This window comes from Lichenostomus cassidix, chromosome 2 (assembly GCF_008360975.1).
Source record: "Lichenostomus cassidix isolate B80296 chromosome 2, HeHo_3.0, whole genome shotgun sequence".
Lineage (NCBI taxonomy): Eukaryota > Metazoa > Chordata > Aves > Passeriformes > Meliphagidae > Lichenostomus > Lichenostomus cassidix.
The window spans coordinates 34,531,127-34,546,585 of NC_139482.1; the positions used below are offsets into that span (position 1 = coordinate 34,531,127).

General features: G+C 39.8%; 1 protein-coding gene across 1 annotated transcript in view; it reads left to right on the plus strand.

The window, feature by feature from the left end:
* The window catches only part of CHN2 (chimerin 2), a 155,785-nt gene that overhangs the window by 89,723 nt on the left and 50,603 nt on the right, over positions 1-15,459 (plus strand). Inside the window, exon 6 of the mRNA XM_085051012.1 lies at positions 1,067-1,352. Within this exon, the coding sequence (XP_084907138.1) occupies positions 1,067-1,352 (286 nt within the window). The remainder of the gene's footprint in view (positions 1-1,066; positions 1,353-15,459) is intronic.

Below are 15,459 nucleotides of genomic sequence, written 5' to 3' on the forward strand. Positions count from 1 at the left end.
CCTTCACAGGTGCCTTTCCTGGCTTAGCTGTGCCATTCCAAACCTGCCCACTCAGGCCTCAAAGAGACTGTGTGTTGGTGGCAAGAGGACAAGATACTCAGTTGGGTTTTCACAAAAAAAACTCCTTGGCAATATTTTGCAATTTTTATGGCATTATTACTCCTGTGAGATATACACAAACTAAAAGTCTGTATTTTTACTCTCCTGTAAACCATGAGAAAAAATCCTGTAAGGAAATATCCCAAGTAGCTGTGATACAGTGCTGAAATCATGCTTAGAATTTGTATTGCTGTGCAGATGGTAAAGCTGGAAAAGCTGGTGAGTCATGCCAGATAAAAAGTGGTGTAAATTAAAGCCAATTTGTGTCAGCTGAAAAAGAACAAACACAATTTTTTAGGGTTTTGGAGAGAGATTCCAAAATGAAGAATAAAAAAAAAAAAAAAAAAGGATAAGAATTATGGCAAAATGCCTGTTGTTTTGATGAAACAACGTGTTTTCTAAATCCATCTGGATAATTATTTGTAGAATCAAAAACTGAATTTAATTATAAATTGGGAATTCATATGAAAAATGTGGGCAAAAAATAGGAGGCATAAACCATGTGATTTGAAGGCCCAACAAAGTGTGCAAAGGCATGCAGTTTTGATGCAATATAAGGATCATTTAACACAATACCATATCTTTGAATGCTTTAATCAATAATGGGATCCCAAGCTCAGTGTCACAAACTGAATGTCCCACTACAGCACTTGGATTATTAAAACACTTTAAAACTCCAATAGATTACACCTGTTGTAAATAGGGCTAGAGTTTTCCGACGTAATTTTGGATAGTTAGTTGGGCCCTGAATTAGGAGTTTGGTCTCTTCCTGACAGTGTGATTCAGACCCTTAGGATTTTGATTACTTGGTGAATGTCCATCTCTTTGTTGACTGTAAATATACCCATATGTGGTTAAGTGTCCACTTTCTGCACCTCAAAAATGCTTCAGGATGGAAGAGCCTTTAACACAGTCTGAATTCTCTCTCTCTTTCTTCTCTCCCTCCGTTTTTTTCTGGTGTTTGCAGATTTGGTAATCAGACTTTAAACTACAGGTTGTTCTATGATGGGAAGCACTTCGTTGGGGAGAAAAGATTTGAGTCAATCCATGATCTGGTTACAGATGGCTTGATCACATTGTATATAGAAACAAAGGCTTCTGAGTACATTTCCAAAATGACAACAAACCCCATATATGAGCACATTGGATATGCCACTTTGCTTAGAGAAAAAGTGTCCCGGAGGCTGAGCAGAACAAAAAATGAATCAAGAAAAGCAAGTGTAACAAGTGAAGAAAATACTCCAGTTGAAAAGGTAAGTAATAAGTTTAAAATTTCTGTAATTAATACCAGTCTTTCTATCAAACCTGAGAGGAAAAAGTGTTTTGTCAGAATACCTGTTTCTGTTTTTCTATACTTTAGTAAGTATTGCTATCCCACTGCAAAATTTGCATCCTGTTAATATGACCTTGGCTCCCAACTAATATTTGACTGGAGCTTATAATGAAAACTTTCTGATAAGTACCAAATGCAAATGTTTTCACCGTGTAAATATATGGGTGTATACCATTTAACTTAGGAGCTGTATCTAAAATTGGTCACAGGTTATGTTTCTCCATGTATATTCAAGCATTTTCCAACAATAGGGTTATGAATCTGGTTCCCACTGACCCTTCACCACAGCTCAAGTTTGTTGTCTTTCTGTACATTATCCAAAGCTCCTCCTCTCTGACAAGCCTTTGGTGGATGGGTCTCGAATTGGCATATTATGTGTTTTCTTTCCTTCTGGTGGGTCTGAAATTGGGATGTTGTTGCTTGCCTCCATTTCTTCTTGCTCTTCTCATTTGAAGTGGGCTTTCCTTGATCTTCTTTCATGCATGTGTATCCCATAGCATTGTATGGACTAGGACTTAAATGATGATAAATTGAGAATTTTGTGCAGTTAGCAGCCATCTGAAAATGTAAAATTAGAAATTATTTTACATACGAGAAACAGCCTTGTAAGCAGTGACATGTGGATATTTTCATTTCCCAGGTGGTATGGCAGCAAGAGCTGTCAAACAAAACTTTTTTTTTGTCTGGTCCTTGTGCTGAATTGTCTTACTGACATTTGTTAAGTGTACTTCTGCAGTGTGACTGTTGATTTTAGTGTTCAGTGTGCTGGCCAGCTATTTGGAAACCAGAGCCAGTTTGTGTTTGGAAAGCAGGGAGTGAATTTGCTGTCATATAGTTATGGCAAATATGAAAATAGATCAGATATTTTTATGTGTATCCTTGTCTCTCTAGGACATTTGTAGCAGAATTATCTTTTGGGTTCACATATATGCATTGTCTGATTATATACTGGTTTAGATTTCTCAATAATAATAATTGCTTGAGTAACTGACCTGACATGTAAACCTATTCATTCTCTATAACAAATTAATTCCATTAACAATGACATTCTTTAGGGAAGGCATACTGATGCAGGGAAGGTCTCTGTAGAATGGCACAACAAGTTCTCCGTTCAAATTTTATTTCAAAATGAATCCACTGGTGACAGTAGTTTTTGCTTCAATTGTTTGGTATTGTAGTATCCAAGAGGAGTAGATGCCATTGAGACATCCAATGCTCATTCAGTTGATTCCTGTGATTGGTCACTGGATGATTTTGAATGCTGTAACAGGCATGAGAAAGGGAATTTTTACTTTATTTGAGGCACAATAAGAAGTAGACATAGTGCAGCGTGACAAACTTTTTCTTCTGTGTAGGTGAGAAAATGGTCCAAAGGGTGTTCTGGAACTGGATCGTTACTGAGGTGATTATAAATATTATCACATTCATGTAGTGTAATAAAGCAATCATGACGGTTGAAAACCGTGGTACTTTCTCCAGGAAATCAGAAGAATTTGTTTTGTACAAGGAAAAACACAGTTTCAAACTTGTGTTTAGTTTTACTTACAGTTCTTGCAGTTGAGGAGCAAGTGTTTTGTAATTCTCAAAGTGCTCTCAAAGGCTTCAGAGTGGATTGCTCTACTACTGAGTATTCCATAACGGATTGCGTTTTCTGTTGTGCTTGGGGTTGGATGCCGTTCTTCAGGCTGGGCAGCTTTAGTAGGTATTATGAAAACCCTTTTAGACCAACGGAAGGCAAACCATTGCTGAAGGAACCCCTGGCCTCTCTCCTTCACCACCACCTTTTTACTGACATGGTTTTATGCAGATACACAATAGGTGACGCTGTAGCAAACAGCTCCAGATTAAAACTGATTCAGTCGGAAGAAAAAATACATGAATTTTCTGCTAGATCTGCTGCCTGATCCACCTCATACAAGTGGAAATGCAGACAGAGGAGAGTGCAAGACTCTTCCCTGATGACAAAGCTCAAAAAATTATTATATTGGCTTAATATGAGAGGAGTGTGGCATTGTTAGTTCCAGGTACCTGTGCTTGAAAATGTTTGGAATTGATGTAATGCACTGACAGTAGGGAAAACACACCTCTGGACCTCATTAGTGGTTATATTAGGTCTTCTTTTGTATTGCTGCTGAATTAAATTTTGGTGTTTAGAGTGTTGTTTATCTCTGAGGTGGTTCACAATGTTAAAGGCAGGTCCTTGGCCTACAAGGACTTGTGCTCATCTAGATTTCTGTACATGCAGGCAGGAGCAGCCTGCAAGGCTGGGCTCTGTGGCTGTGCTGTCATGTAAAAATAGCTGGCTTCAGCTAAGCCACTATGCTGTTGGCAGCCCTCTCTGCCTTCCTCCCACTGAGGGGAAGAGCAGAAGGAGGAATAGCAGCTGTTTCTAACATATTTTTCTTGCCAGAAGGAGTAGGAGCACTCACAGCTATAAGATGAGTGGGGCTGAATAGACAAGGGGATCTGCTCAGGCTGAAGACTTGATGTAGCAGCTAAAGCCTTAATATTGATGATTAGGACTCTCAGTGGGCTTCTCTTCCGGTACCGGTAGTTTTCCATCATCTCATGCAAATCCATGTGAAAAAAAGATTACATAACTAAAATATTAGCAACTAAAAGAAAACGCTCACAGAAGTCTGTATGGTGAAACCTACCATAGCTGCTTTTGATTCATATGCTCCTGAGAAGTTTGGTAGCAGACAGAGACTCAGGGGTCATCTTCCCTTTTGTTCCTCACAGCAGCCTCAGATTAAGTATGGACTGGGTTTTGGAATAAACTGGTGACTTATCAAGCATGTGTCAGTACTAACAAATGGGGATAAAACAGGATAAAGGGAATTTCATGTTTGTTTTTATATAAACATTAGCAATCCTCTAAAACAGAGGACTATATGGGGAAGTAGTAGTTCAGTGAGAGTTCTATCAGGTATTTTGCTTGAGGCTGCCATGTGTTGGACAGCATTTTAGGCAAAGGCCATGGTTTGCCCAAAAAACACAAACTTCACCCACTTCAGCAACTCCAGTAGATTTCAGACCCCTAGAAATAAGTTAATGAATATTCAGTATGATGTTTTTTCTGCAAAGTAAATTCTTTGCTGAATGTGTGAAAAATCATTCATATTTTTTTCTCTGGCCAGCTGAACAGATGAAACGTTGAAAAATAAGATTACTGAGCTGGTTTATTTGAAAGTGCTACCTAGAGTGTTTTGAATGATCCAGAAATGATGGGGGAAAGCCATACATGCAGGACAGGAACTTCCATTATTTCTCAAGAGGAGGATGAGAATTCAGTGCTCTAAGGTTAAGCACCAGTACACTTCTAAGAAATTAGTCTCTTTACAAGGGAGATTTTGTTTCATAGTGGAACTAATTCTGGAGTGTGAAAGTGCAGCTGAAGGCATTCATCTCCTCAGTGGGTTTGTTAACACCATCCAGGGAGTCTGCTCGTCCTGTCGCCTCCCACACTGACAGTGGAGATTATTCCAAGTCTCCATCACTCTGGTGCCACCACTCCCCTGGGGTAGGTCGGCAGAGGGGCCACCAACACACAGGCTGGCAGAAGGAGCCAGCATTCAAATGAAACGTTGTGGTACTGCCCGGGGTACTTGTCTGTTCTCATAATGATAATTTCTTTGAGGTTGTAATTAGTGGAGTCATGCCCATTCCCAAAAGGGGATGTGTTATTTGGGCTGGATTAAGCTGTTGTTGTTCATGCATTTTTATCCAAACTTTTTTATATCGTGACTAAGAAAACATTTATGCTTTAAGGTACTTAATGCTGGTGTTTCATCCAAAAGTTATTTTTGTGTGACTTTGAAGAGGTGCTTGATTTGTAAACACAACTTCTAAATTTTAGTCTGAATAGTTTAACAGATCTTCAATCTGAAGGGAGCCGCAATGATTTTTAGGGATGAAGTGTTGTGGAAGAACAGCGTGCTGTAAATGCTTTCTTAGCAGTGTAGGCATTTGTCATTTTAACAGGATCCAGGTTCAACATGAATTTTGGATAGAGAGAGAATTTTTGTGCAAAGATAATTTGATGATCACATGTCTCTTTAGGGCTGTGATTTAATCTTGGGCAAGTTGTGATCACCTGCTTTATGTTTGGTCTGCTTATGGAATCCTGTACTTGGGGCAAATGAACACATACTAGAAGATGTAGGGCAGATAAGTACCTGGTACTGGTGCCTGGTACGTCCTGTAATTAATTACCAGTAGTTCAAGTTAATGGTGAATGTAGGAGAAGTGTAACCTGCTGTAAGCAATTAATCTTCACATATAGGAGCAAAAAAAATTGCAGCAGTCTGTCAGTAAAACATGTAGTTCTGAAACATTTATCATCATTGCGTTTTCCTGCAAATGCTGCCCTTACTGAGTCAGCAGACAAGGAGAAAATAATACTTCTGTCTAATCCTACCTTAGCAATTGTAATTTAGAAAAATGTATTTGAGGAATTGAAATGTTAGAAGTAGATGCAAGCTGTAGTTTCATTAATGCTCTGATCAGGTGAAAGCTGTTGCAGTTGCTGACGGAAAGCCATCCTGGCTCCCTGCTCTTGCACTTTGAATCCCACGCCTGTCACCTGCCCTGTGCACTACTGCAACCACCCTGTGCCATGGGTGGGACCTGGATGCTGTGACACAGTGCCCTGTGTCTGACAAAGGCTGGCCCCACAACTTGTTTCTTTGCTGTGCTGGTCTGATGAGAGCAGTAAGCTGGAGTTAAAGAAAACCCTTGGCAGCATTTGAGCTTAAAGTGTTTGCAAAAAGAATGATCTTAATCTATCTGAAAGAGGACAAACTGTTGGTAAGTGCAGTAAAGATTAAGGAAGGCTTTTTCCAGTGCCAGGTCTCTGCTTGCTTGGATCCTGGCAAAGCTCCCATCAACTTCTCTCCTAGTCGGATCTGGCTCAGTCAGTTCAAACATACCGGTTGTACATGAAATATGAGTTTGCTTGGAGCCTGGGCTGGAGTGCTTGTTCTGCTCTCTGGCTGCAAGTACATGCCAGAAGCAGCACAAGGCGTTTAGCAATGATGGTCTGTACAGAACAGGGCAGAGTTTGAGCTGAACCAAGACTGAGCTGTTCATGGAGTCTTCACTTAACAGGGACAGTGCAGAGCACTCTATGTTGCTGTTTGACATGGTAACCTCTGTATATCTGCTTTGCTGGAACTCATAACTGGACATTGAACTGCAAATGATGGAGCCCTCAGTTAACACTGCAGCTAGAACTAAAGAGCTGAAATTATTAGCATATTATGGAGTCTGGGAGTCTCTAGATTTCCCTGGCAGAAAATCCCACGCCAGTTATAGACAGATAAGAAAACTATTCCTATTAAGGCAAAGGTGACAGAAAAGGAAGAATAACTTTGCTAGAAGTTGATATTACTGTCTTCATTAGTCATGCTGCTCACACACAGTTTCCCATAGAAGAAAATGCAGGACTCCCAGGAAAGATTATTTTCTAACATCCGTTAATTGGAGATGTAATCTGGTTATGGAACTAAGTTTTTAGGGGCAGTGCAGTTCTTCTTACATCAAAATTGTACAAGAGGCAGTCGATTTTAAGACGAGCTCTGATTTGGTTGAATTTTTGTAAGTGTTTGACACTTTTACATTGTTATTCACACCACGTCCCTTTCTGAAGGCTTTTTAGCCTCATCTTACAACTCCATTTTTGTCTCTTCATTGAATTTTCTACAGGTACTGCTATTAGCCAACAATAAAGAAATCTTTTCAGTCTTTCATTTATTCATTATTCTTCCCATTCTGCAGCTCCTCTAAACCTCTAATGATCCTATTACAGGTTGCTAGATAGTGTTTAATTCTCTGCTGGGATGTCTATCCAGATGTTGAGCATTTCCTTCCACAGGAGGGCTGCAGGGTACTGTGCTGCCCCAGCAGCAGATCCTGGGGTTAAAAGGTAGTGAACAGAAGCATCTGTTCCTGCAGACTCTGGGCTGGAAAGACACTGATAATTTGACATGGTGTGTTTCACATTGCCTTCAACTCCCTGCTTTTTGCAGCATGCTTGGTTAGAGCAAATCAAAATACTCAGTTCTACATGGAAGTTAACAACTCACCATCATCTTTTATTAGGGGTTACAGTCACACTCCTGTATGCATAGCCACAGAATTCACAAGGGACTTCTCCCTGGCAGTACTGATTTTGCCCAGAAGATGCTCAGACACCACACTGATAAAAAGCAACATAAAGCCTGTACACAAAGGTGGCCTTTATCTGCAGGGTTAAGTAATGCATACAGTGATAAAAGGTGTGTGGCATTTTTGCTGCTAGAAGCAACAAACAAATACATCAAAATGACTTTGGGAATAATGAATTCCTTTCATCAGTCAATCAGGCTTGTCCTGCAAGAGTAGTATTCTACACACAGGTTACCACATGTATGTACTTAATTGTAGCGAGCCTTGACATGAGTATTTAACTCCATACCTGTCTTCTTTAAGTAACTGTTAGCAATTCAGTAGTGATTCCATACAGAATACTCTTTGGTATTATACCACAGCAAGGAGTTTATATTAATACAGTAAGACTACCAGAATAAAAATTTTAGTGAATTTGTGCTTCAAGTGACAAACAGCATCATACCGAAAATGTATTTGGCTAATGATTTTCTTTTGCCCTTCGAAGTTGGCATTCTTTTGTATTTTCCAGCTGTGTCTCTTTACAGCTTTTTGTTTGGTTAGTGCTTCATAAGTATAAAATAGACACTTTACAAGAAATAAAAATAAGAAAGCTACCAAAGTAAAATTGTGGAAAGTGTCTTTTTCAGTTCCTTCATTCTGGCTGTGTTTAAGCACAGGAAAAGGGATGCTGCTTTGTAATTGACTGTGGCATTCCTAACTATTACCTAATATTTAGCTGGATTAGACAAGGATTTTTGAAAGGAATAATTTGTATTCATTATGACATTAGTAGTGGAAATCGAGGGAATCAAGAGAAAGAGAGGTTCCATAGCCAAGTATTTGCTGACATGGCTTCCTTGAACTATAAACATCTCTCCAGGTTCCTGGTTTATGTTGTGTTTTTATTGTCAGCTTAGAATTCGTGACTTTTGCCTTAAGCAGAATAAGTGATATGATTATGCCTGAAGAGAGCTTGTAAGTTAGAGACAATACTGATTTACACAAATGACATGATGCAATGGGGATAATCTGATCCAAATGCTACTGAACTAAGAGGAAGACCCGTAAGGATTTCACTGGGACTTGGAGCAGCTAAGGGTATCACTAAGAATATGAAGCAAAGGTAAAGATCAAGTTTGTTACCACTGTAGTGTTTCCCAATCCAGTGTTTTTGAAAGACAGCCTGATGGAAGCAATGTGACTATCACAACTAGGTTGAAATTTTCTCAGATAAGAATTTCAGTTTAGTACTAAAAATTATTCAATACACCAGAAGTACTTATAGTACTCCTAAGGCAAATGCCGCTTGGCTCTTCAAGTACAGTACTGTGTATCTGCAGCTAGGCTCTACTGAATTCATAAATTAATCCTTTTCTCTTAGGTATTTTCCTCTTATGATCTTATTAATAATTCTGCTAAAGCTAAATGTTTGTTGCATGAAAACCATGCTTAGTTTGTTGTACTAAAAATAAAAGATTGTTTGAGGGTGTATTGTCTTGGCTTTTATGCTCCTTACACAGTTTGATGGCATTAAATTCGTATAAACAAACTTCCACAGGGATTGGGTTGGAGCCTTCAGCATAAACATTTCATTTGTCTAGCCACTGGAAAATGAAAAGGCATTTTTTAAGTAAAAATCTATACTTGATTATCTTACATGAATCTTGAGACACTGTGTAGGAATAGGCACTAAAATTTTACAAGCACCTTTAGACTGCCATTTTTGGATATTGGAAGACAAGTGTTCAACTTCTCAAATATAAGAGAGAAATTAATTTCTGGTAGTAGAGAACTTGGAATTAGTGTCAAAAAGAAAGTATTTAAATCATGAATAGTATTTTTCCTTTATATTTTGATTAGAAAATAAGTACTTTAATTTATGTGCATGTCTAGGTCATACATTGCCTTGGCTAATTATAAGGAAAAAAATAACCTGTCCTCTGTTTTCAAGATGGATATGACAAGAAATGATAGGACTGAAATACAGTGATGAACATTGCAGGTTAGCTATTAAGGGAGGAAAAAAAGAACAGCGAAAGGCTGGGCTAGAGTACCTGAGGGGGTGACAAAATCTCCCTCCTCATAAGGCATAGAAACATATTAGAAAACATCTGGCAGAAGCGGCACAGATAGCATGGGTACCTGAGGCAGGCAGGAGAAAAACATCTTGCAGTACCTTCTAGTCCTATTTCTCTATGGTTTTCTGTGTCTGAAAATATATCATCTGGGCTCTGATTCATCTTGGCTAAATGAAGACAACGTACTAATGTAGCTAAGGGCCAGTCATTTGATTGCTCCCCCTGGGAGGAGGGGACATTCCACCTTCAATTCAGAATTGCCACGGCACTAGTGAGGCATTAACTGCAGCCACAGTCCTAGTGTTCAAGGCTTTTTCATCTGGTCTTGCACCACAAAGACAGGTTAGCAGCCTGCATCCACATCCTGCAGCTGGGATACTGGGAATCCAGGTGCAGGTATCTCCCTTTGGGCTGGGTCAGCAGCTGAAAGTCGGGCACAGTCTCAGCTAACAGAACTTGACAGCACTGCCAGGCAGAAGGCAGCAGCCTGGGCAGAAGGACAGCTGGTAGAGGCCACAGTGAAGCTTGTGCTGTTGACTGTTCTCAGCTGAGGTTTGTCTACAAAGTTCTGGAACCAGTAGTTTTTATTTGGAAAAGAGGACGCTGTGGAGTGACAAATACAAATGGTAACAGTGGGCTCTTCCTTGTAATGCATTCTCAGCCCTGGAGAACAGTGGGACTGCGCACAGTCATCAGCATGGGTTATAGAGAAGGAATGCTGCCAGTTAGACTTGATTGCTTTTTTGATAGATTTACAAAAATACTGAGTGAAAAGAATGCAGCAGATGCAGAATAATTGGATTTTTTAGTAAAGTAGTACAATCTCTCATGAAACTGCACTCTTGACATTAATTCAAATTTGGTTGGCTCATGAACATGGTTACACGGACCAAAAATAGGTAGAGGAATTTCAAGCAAAGAACAGAGATAGACAGAAACTTGATGAGCTAGGAGAGAGCGGCTGATGAAGTACTGCAGGGACAGGAGTGTCACTTAAGATTTTTTATTGATCTGGAAAAAGTGCAAACAAGACATTACCAAAAACTCAGGACAGTTTGTACTATGATGTCACTCAGTACAGGAATTTAATCCCTAGGAACATAATGAGTGTCCATGAGAGAAACATCAAGAGAATCTTGACTAGAATTTGTAAGAAGACAATTTGGCATGTTTTAAACACAGAGACAGGACCCAAGCCACATACCTGCAGTAGCTCTTCTTTGGGGAGGGTTGTTTGCATTTAAGCCAAGTGTGCCACTATCAGGCAGGGGCTGGAGGTGACAAAGGAGAAGATTGCCAGAGCTTCAAGAGAAATTGTCTTCACTGCCTGGGGAGATGTTACACTTTGAAAGCCTCTTTCCCTGGTTTTCTGCTGGTTCATCCATCCATCAAAACAGTACAACTGCTGTGGTAACTCATTCCCTTTTGGCAAGCTGTAAGCTAGAAATAGTGCTTCACCTTCCCAGAATAATTCTGTCCAGTGCCTTTAGGCAGGGAAACATGGGAAGTCTGTGCCAGGTGCCATTTGGCTGGTAGTACAAGGCAGCTTTACTGAAGTCTGTCAGGCTTGTTGGGGACCTTGGCAGCAGGGATGACCTCTGAGGTGAGTTTTCAGTGCCTTCTGCATTGCCCATGGCAGTCTGAGCTGTGTGCTCCTCAAAAAACGATGGGGTAGGAGTGTAGCTTGGCAGAGTTTTTCGGGAGCAAAATAGAAGTTGAGACAGGGCTTTTTGTGGGGGAGAGTGGGCACAAATGTGGAGAAGACATCTCCAGGTAACTCTGCTAGACATTATACAACCTAGACTTGCAGGGAACAGCTTGGGAGGAATCAATCAAGATGATTTATGAATGAAATTGTCACAATTAAACACTAGGTGGCATGTTTACTTAAGAGTTTCTGGGGACTGAATTAGGGTATCTTACACTGCTGACACCCATTTGTGCTTGGGCAATGAATGGTTTCATGGGAACATGACCACCTGATGCCTTTTTTTTTAACAACAGGCATTCATCTTGTTCTTAAAAAACGTGCCAAATTTCACCACTGCTTACTCAAGCCTTATAGTTAGTCTTTAGCTTCTCCAAGTCCCTTTTGTTTTAAAACACAGATTATGATGCAGTGCCGTAAGGAATAGGTGTGTCCATGGCAATGGTCCTGCAGAATAGTCCAGTCTCAGAGGACTTATGTAAACAGTGACAGGAGTTAATAATCAAAGACATCATATGATTTACTTGTTTTACTTATCTGAAAGGCTAATGTAGGAATATATATAATGCATTTAAAAATTCAAATGAAGAAAACCCAACATTTATCCTTATGTGAATGAAAAGCACAGCTTTTTATTTTAAAGCTGGGATTTTAAAGTAGTGGCATACACTGGTTAGGGCTAAATGCTCATTGGCAGAAAATATGCTTTTATTCTTCATGTCTGTGTGACACCTGTTTACATCAGCCAGGCTGTAGTTTTACGTATGTTGTTGCTTCTGTCTCGGTAAAAGAATAAACGCAAGTATTTTCTGTTGTGTGAGAAAATGCCTTTTCACACAGTTCATCCTTGAGAAAAGCCAGGGTCACAGCCATCACCAGGGCAGAGCACTTTGCCTCTACCAAAAAAATACTATTTAATATGTCTGCTCTGAAAATTCTTATTTCTTGTTATGGATATTTTAAGAAGACAAACAGATCCTTTGGACTAACTGAAAACACTTTAAAGACAAACTTCGTTCATGCAGGAGATATCCATATTGCTGGTTGCACAGGTTTTTGCTGCTCTTCCTGGAAGGGAGATGTAGATCCCCTGCCAGCCAGAATTCTGGGATGAATCCTATTGTCTGTCAGTGTGCTCTGGCACAACTCATGTATGGACCCCTGAGTTGACAGAGCTGGTTTTAGCTGTTGAGTGTGAGCTCTTACAGGCAAGGCTAGCCATATAAAAAGGGAGCTAAATACATGTGCTCATTATGCCAGTGCTGAGGAGTGTGGAAAATAGACCTTGCCATGGGAACAGGATTATGGGAATAGATCCTCTCCTTGCCTAACACTAGGTGTGCCCCAGATATGCCTGTTGTTGGAATTAGATGATCTTTAAGGTGCCCTCCAACCCAAACCATTCTGTGATTCTATGATTTTAACAGCTTGTCTTAGCACATCAAAACTGTGTCCAAAGCATCTGTGCTCTGGCATCAGAAGAGTCTTTGTGGTTTGTACCACAAAGATGAATTTATGCCTGTTTTAATTTGCAGTGGTTCTGATGCCCATATTCTGTAAGGGATTTTATGTTTGTTATTTTTGCAGGCCTCAGGAAAATACTAATAGACCAACACGTAGTTTGGACAGTGAGCAGCTGTCCTGCATGTCCGTGGCTTGATTCCTGGTTGCTGCCAGGCTACATTCTTAAAATTGTGCTTTACAACCTACGTACACAGACAGACACCTGGGAATCACTTTCAAATAAGTTAATTCTAATTTTTATATTTCAGGAAGTGGAGGAAAAATAATTTTCCTTTATTTCCCTCTTCCGCTTCCTTTAACTTGATGAATCCAATCAGTGGACTTTCCTAAATCCATCTGGTCTATAATGCATTGCTGAATGTGAGGCCAAGTGAATTTGCAGACAGAGCTTAAGGCACTTCCAGAATGGCTGAAAATGAAGTATACTGCTAGAGATTGGACTAAAGAGAGTATTTTCAAGGATATCATTCACCTGATTTGGTTTCTCATAGGCCTTAAAGTACTAGGAATTAAGAGTAAAGTCTGGATTGTGGTTTCTTTGTGGGCTGGCAGAATCCCAGTTGAATAGAGTCAAGTCATCATGTGATCTAAGTTGCTTTTTATGAGACACTGCATTCAGTGCTGGATTCATATAACTTCCACATGATGCTTCATAGGGAGTTTTTCCATGTGTGGTTTTTTAATGAGCTCTCAATTCAGTGGCTCGTTTCCTTCTCCACATATAAGCTCTGTATCATCCACCTATAGACATGGAATTTCATGAGAAAATACAAAACCTCTAATTTCTTTACATTGCAAATTTGAAAAAAAAAATTAAAAAGGTAGCTGAGGTACCTCCAGCATTTTCTTCCTTTGCAGGTCACAGTGCATGCTCTCCAACAAAGGTGTGATACTGCCCCAGTTGAAATGAGAGCAAGACTGCATAGCTGTGGGTTGAGGCACAGTGCTGAACCATTAGAGCTGCCCAGGACTAGAAATGAGGGCAAGTGTGCTGTGATACATATCCCCAGGGTCCAGTGCCTCGGGGCTGTGCTGAGCCAGCCTCCTGAGCAGGCACAGCATGGGCAGCTCATGAATCAGTTTTGGGAGGCTTGTTCAATACATCACCTCATGTGCAGCTCGCAGAGCCCATGGGCTGATGCTCCCACCAGGCTGCCTGGAGATCCTGGCACCTGCACCTCACTGGGTGACAGTCATGGGGAGATTAAAGCTCTGCACATTATAACAGGGGTGGAGCTCCGACATCTACCTGCTGAGTGCCTTTCAAGTAGAATTTTGTGATGGGAATAACTTTAGTTATTCCGCTTAGTTCAGTTTAGTATCTAGAGTTTCTACTACACAAGCAGAACATCTCACTCAAATCTTGATCTTGTGCAAAACTCAAGATCAGACTTGGGAATGTGTTACTGTATCAGTGAGTGCCTGAGCTGTCTATGGACTGATAAATATTCTTATCTTCTCAAACTCAGAAGAGCCCTCTCTGTGCTGGCAAATACAAATGGTGAGCTTGATCCTTCTGCAAGTTACATTTGAGGTAGAAGACTGCAATAAAAGGATAGTGACTTCAATGTTAATACTTTTCCAGTTTATTGCCTATTTTCCTTTTAAAACATGACTACAAGTACTTGAATAAGGGTAAGAATCCTGACACTAATAAGAAAGAGGATTTTGAAAATTTCAGCCATCAGCAGCCTTTCTGATTGTATGTAAATTGGGTTAACAACTGTGGAGGTTTGCACTCTAATACCACCACCTACTTTTATCTTGTCATGTGCTGCTAAGAATTATTTAGTATTTTGAATAGTTGTGTGTTTAGAGATGTGTGCAAGAATGCAGAAAAAGTCCTTGCATACCTAATATTCCAATAAACAAATGGCAAAAAAGTTAATTCAGTATTTGATAGCACTTCCAATGTAATATAACATTATCAGAGCCAATTTAGAAAACAATATATTCCTATAGATTTTTTAATATTTCTCATTCTGTAAAAAATTAGCAGATACATTTGTGCATAGAAAATAAGTCTTTATATTCTCAGCTTCATGTAACTTTTAAAAAATGCAAGTTCTGCATCATCCTCAAGATAAAAACCAATTACAGTAGAATTCAGTAACAGTATAACTGAGTATTTATTGCAACAGGGAAGATATATTTTTCACATGGCTTAAAGAGGAGCCAAGAGAGGGGGGGGATGTCTTTTTGTCCCCGAAAAAGAGAAGTTGGCAAATAGGAAACAGTTCTGTAATAACTCATGTGGGACTGTGGAGCATTTTGGATTAGCTATGCACCACAGGTAATACTAGTTTATCTTTTTATTATTGTTGTTCTGCTCACAATTCAGTGTATTCCAAGATGCTGTCCATGGCCTTTCAGGGTATAATTACATTTTTCACTTGATCTGTAATTTAGTAGCTGGAACAAGGAGACAAAAGGTTATTTGGAATCAGACCTGACAGCCAGGAGGCTGAAGTGCTGGCACTAGTCTGCCTCTGACGGCTCTATGCCTTGTGTTTCGTCTATGCACGTGTTTGTGATATATTTAAAAACTTAGTAAAAAGGATTCTCAG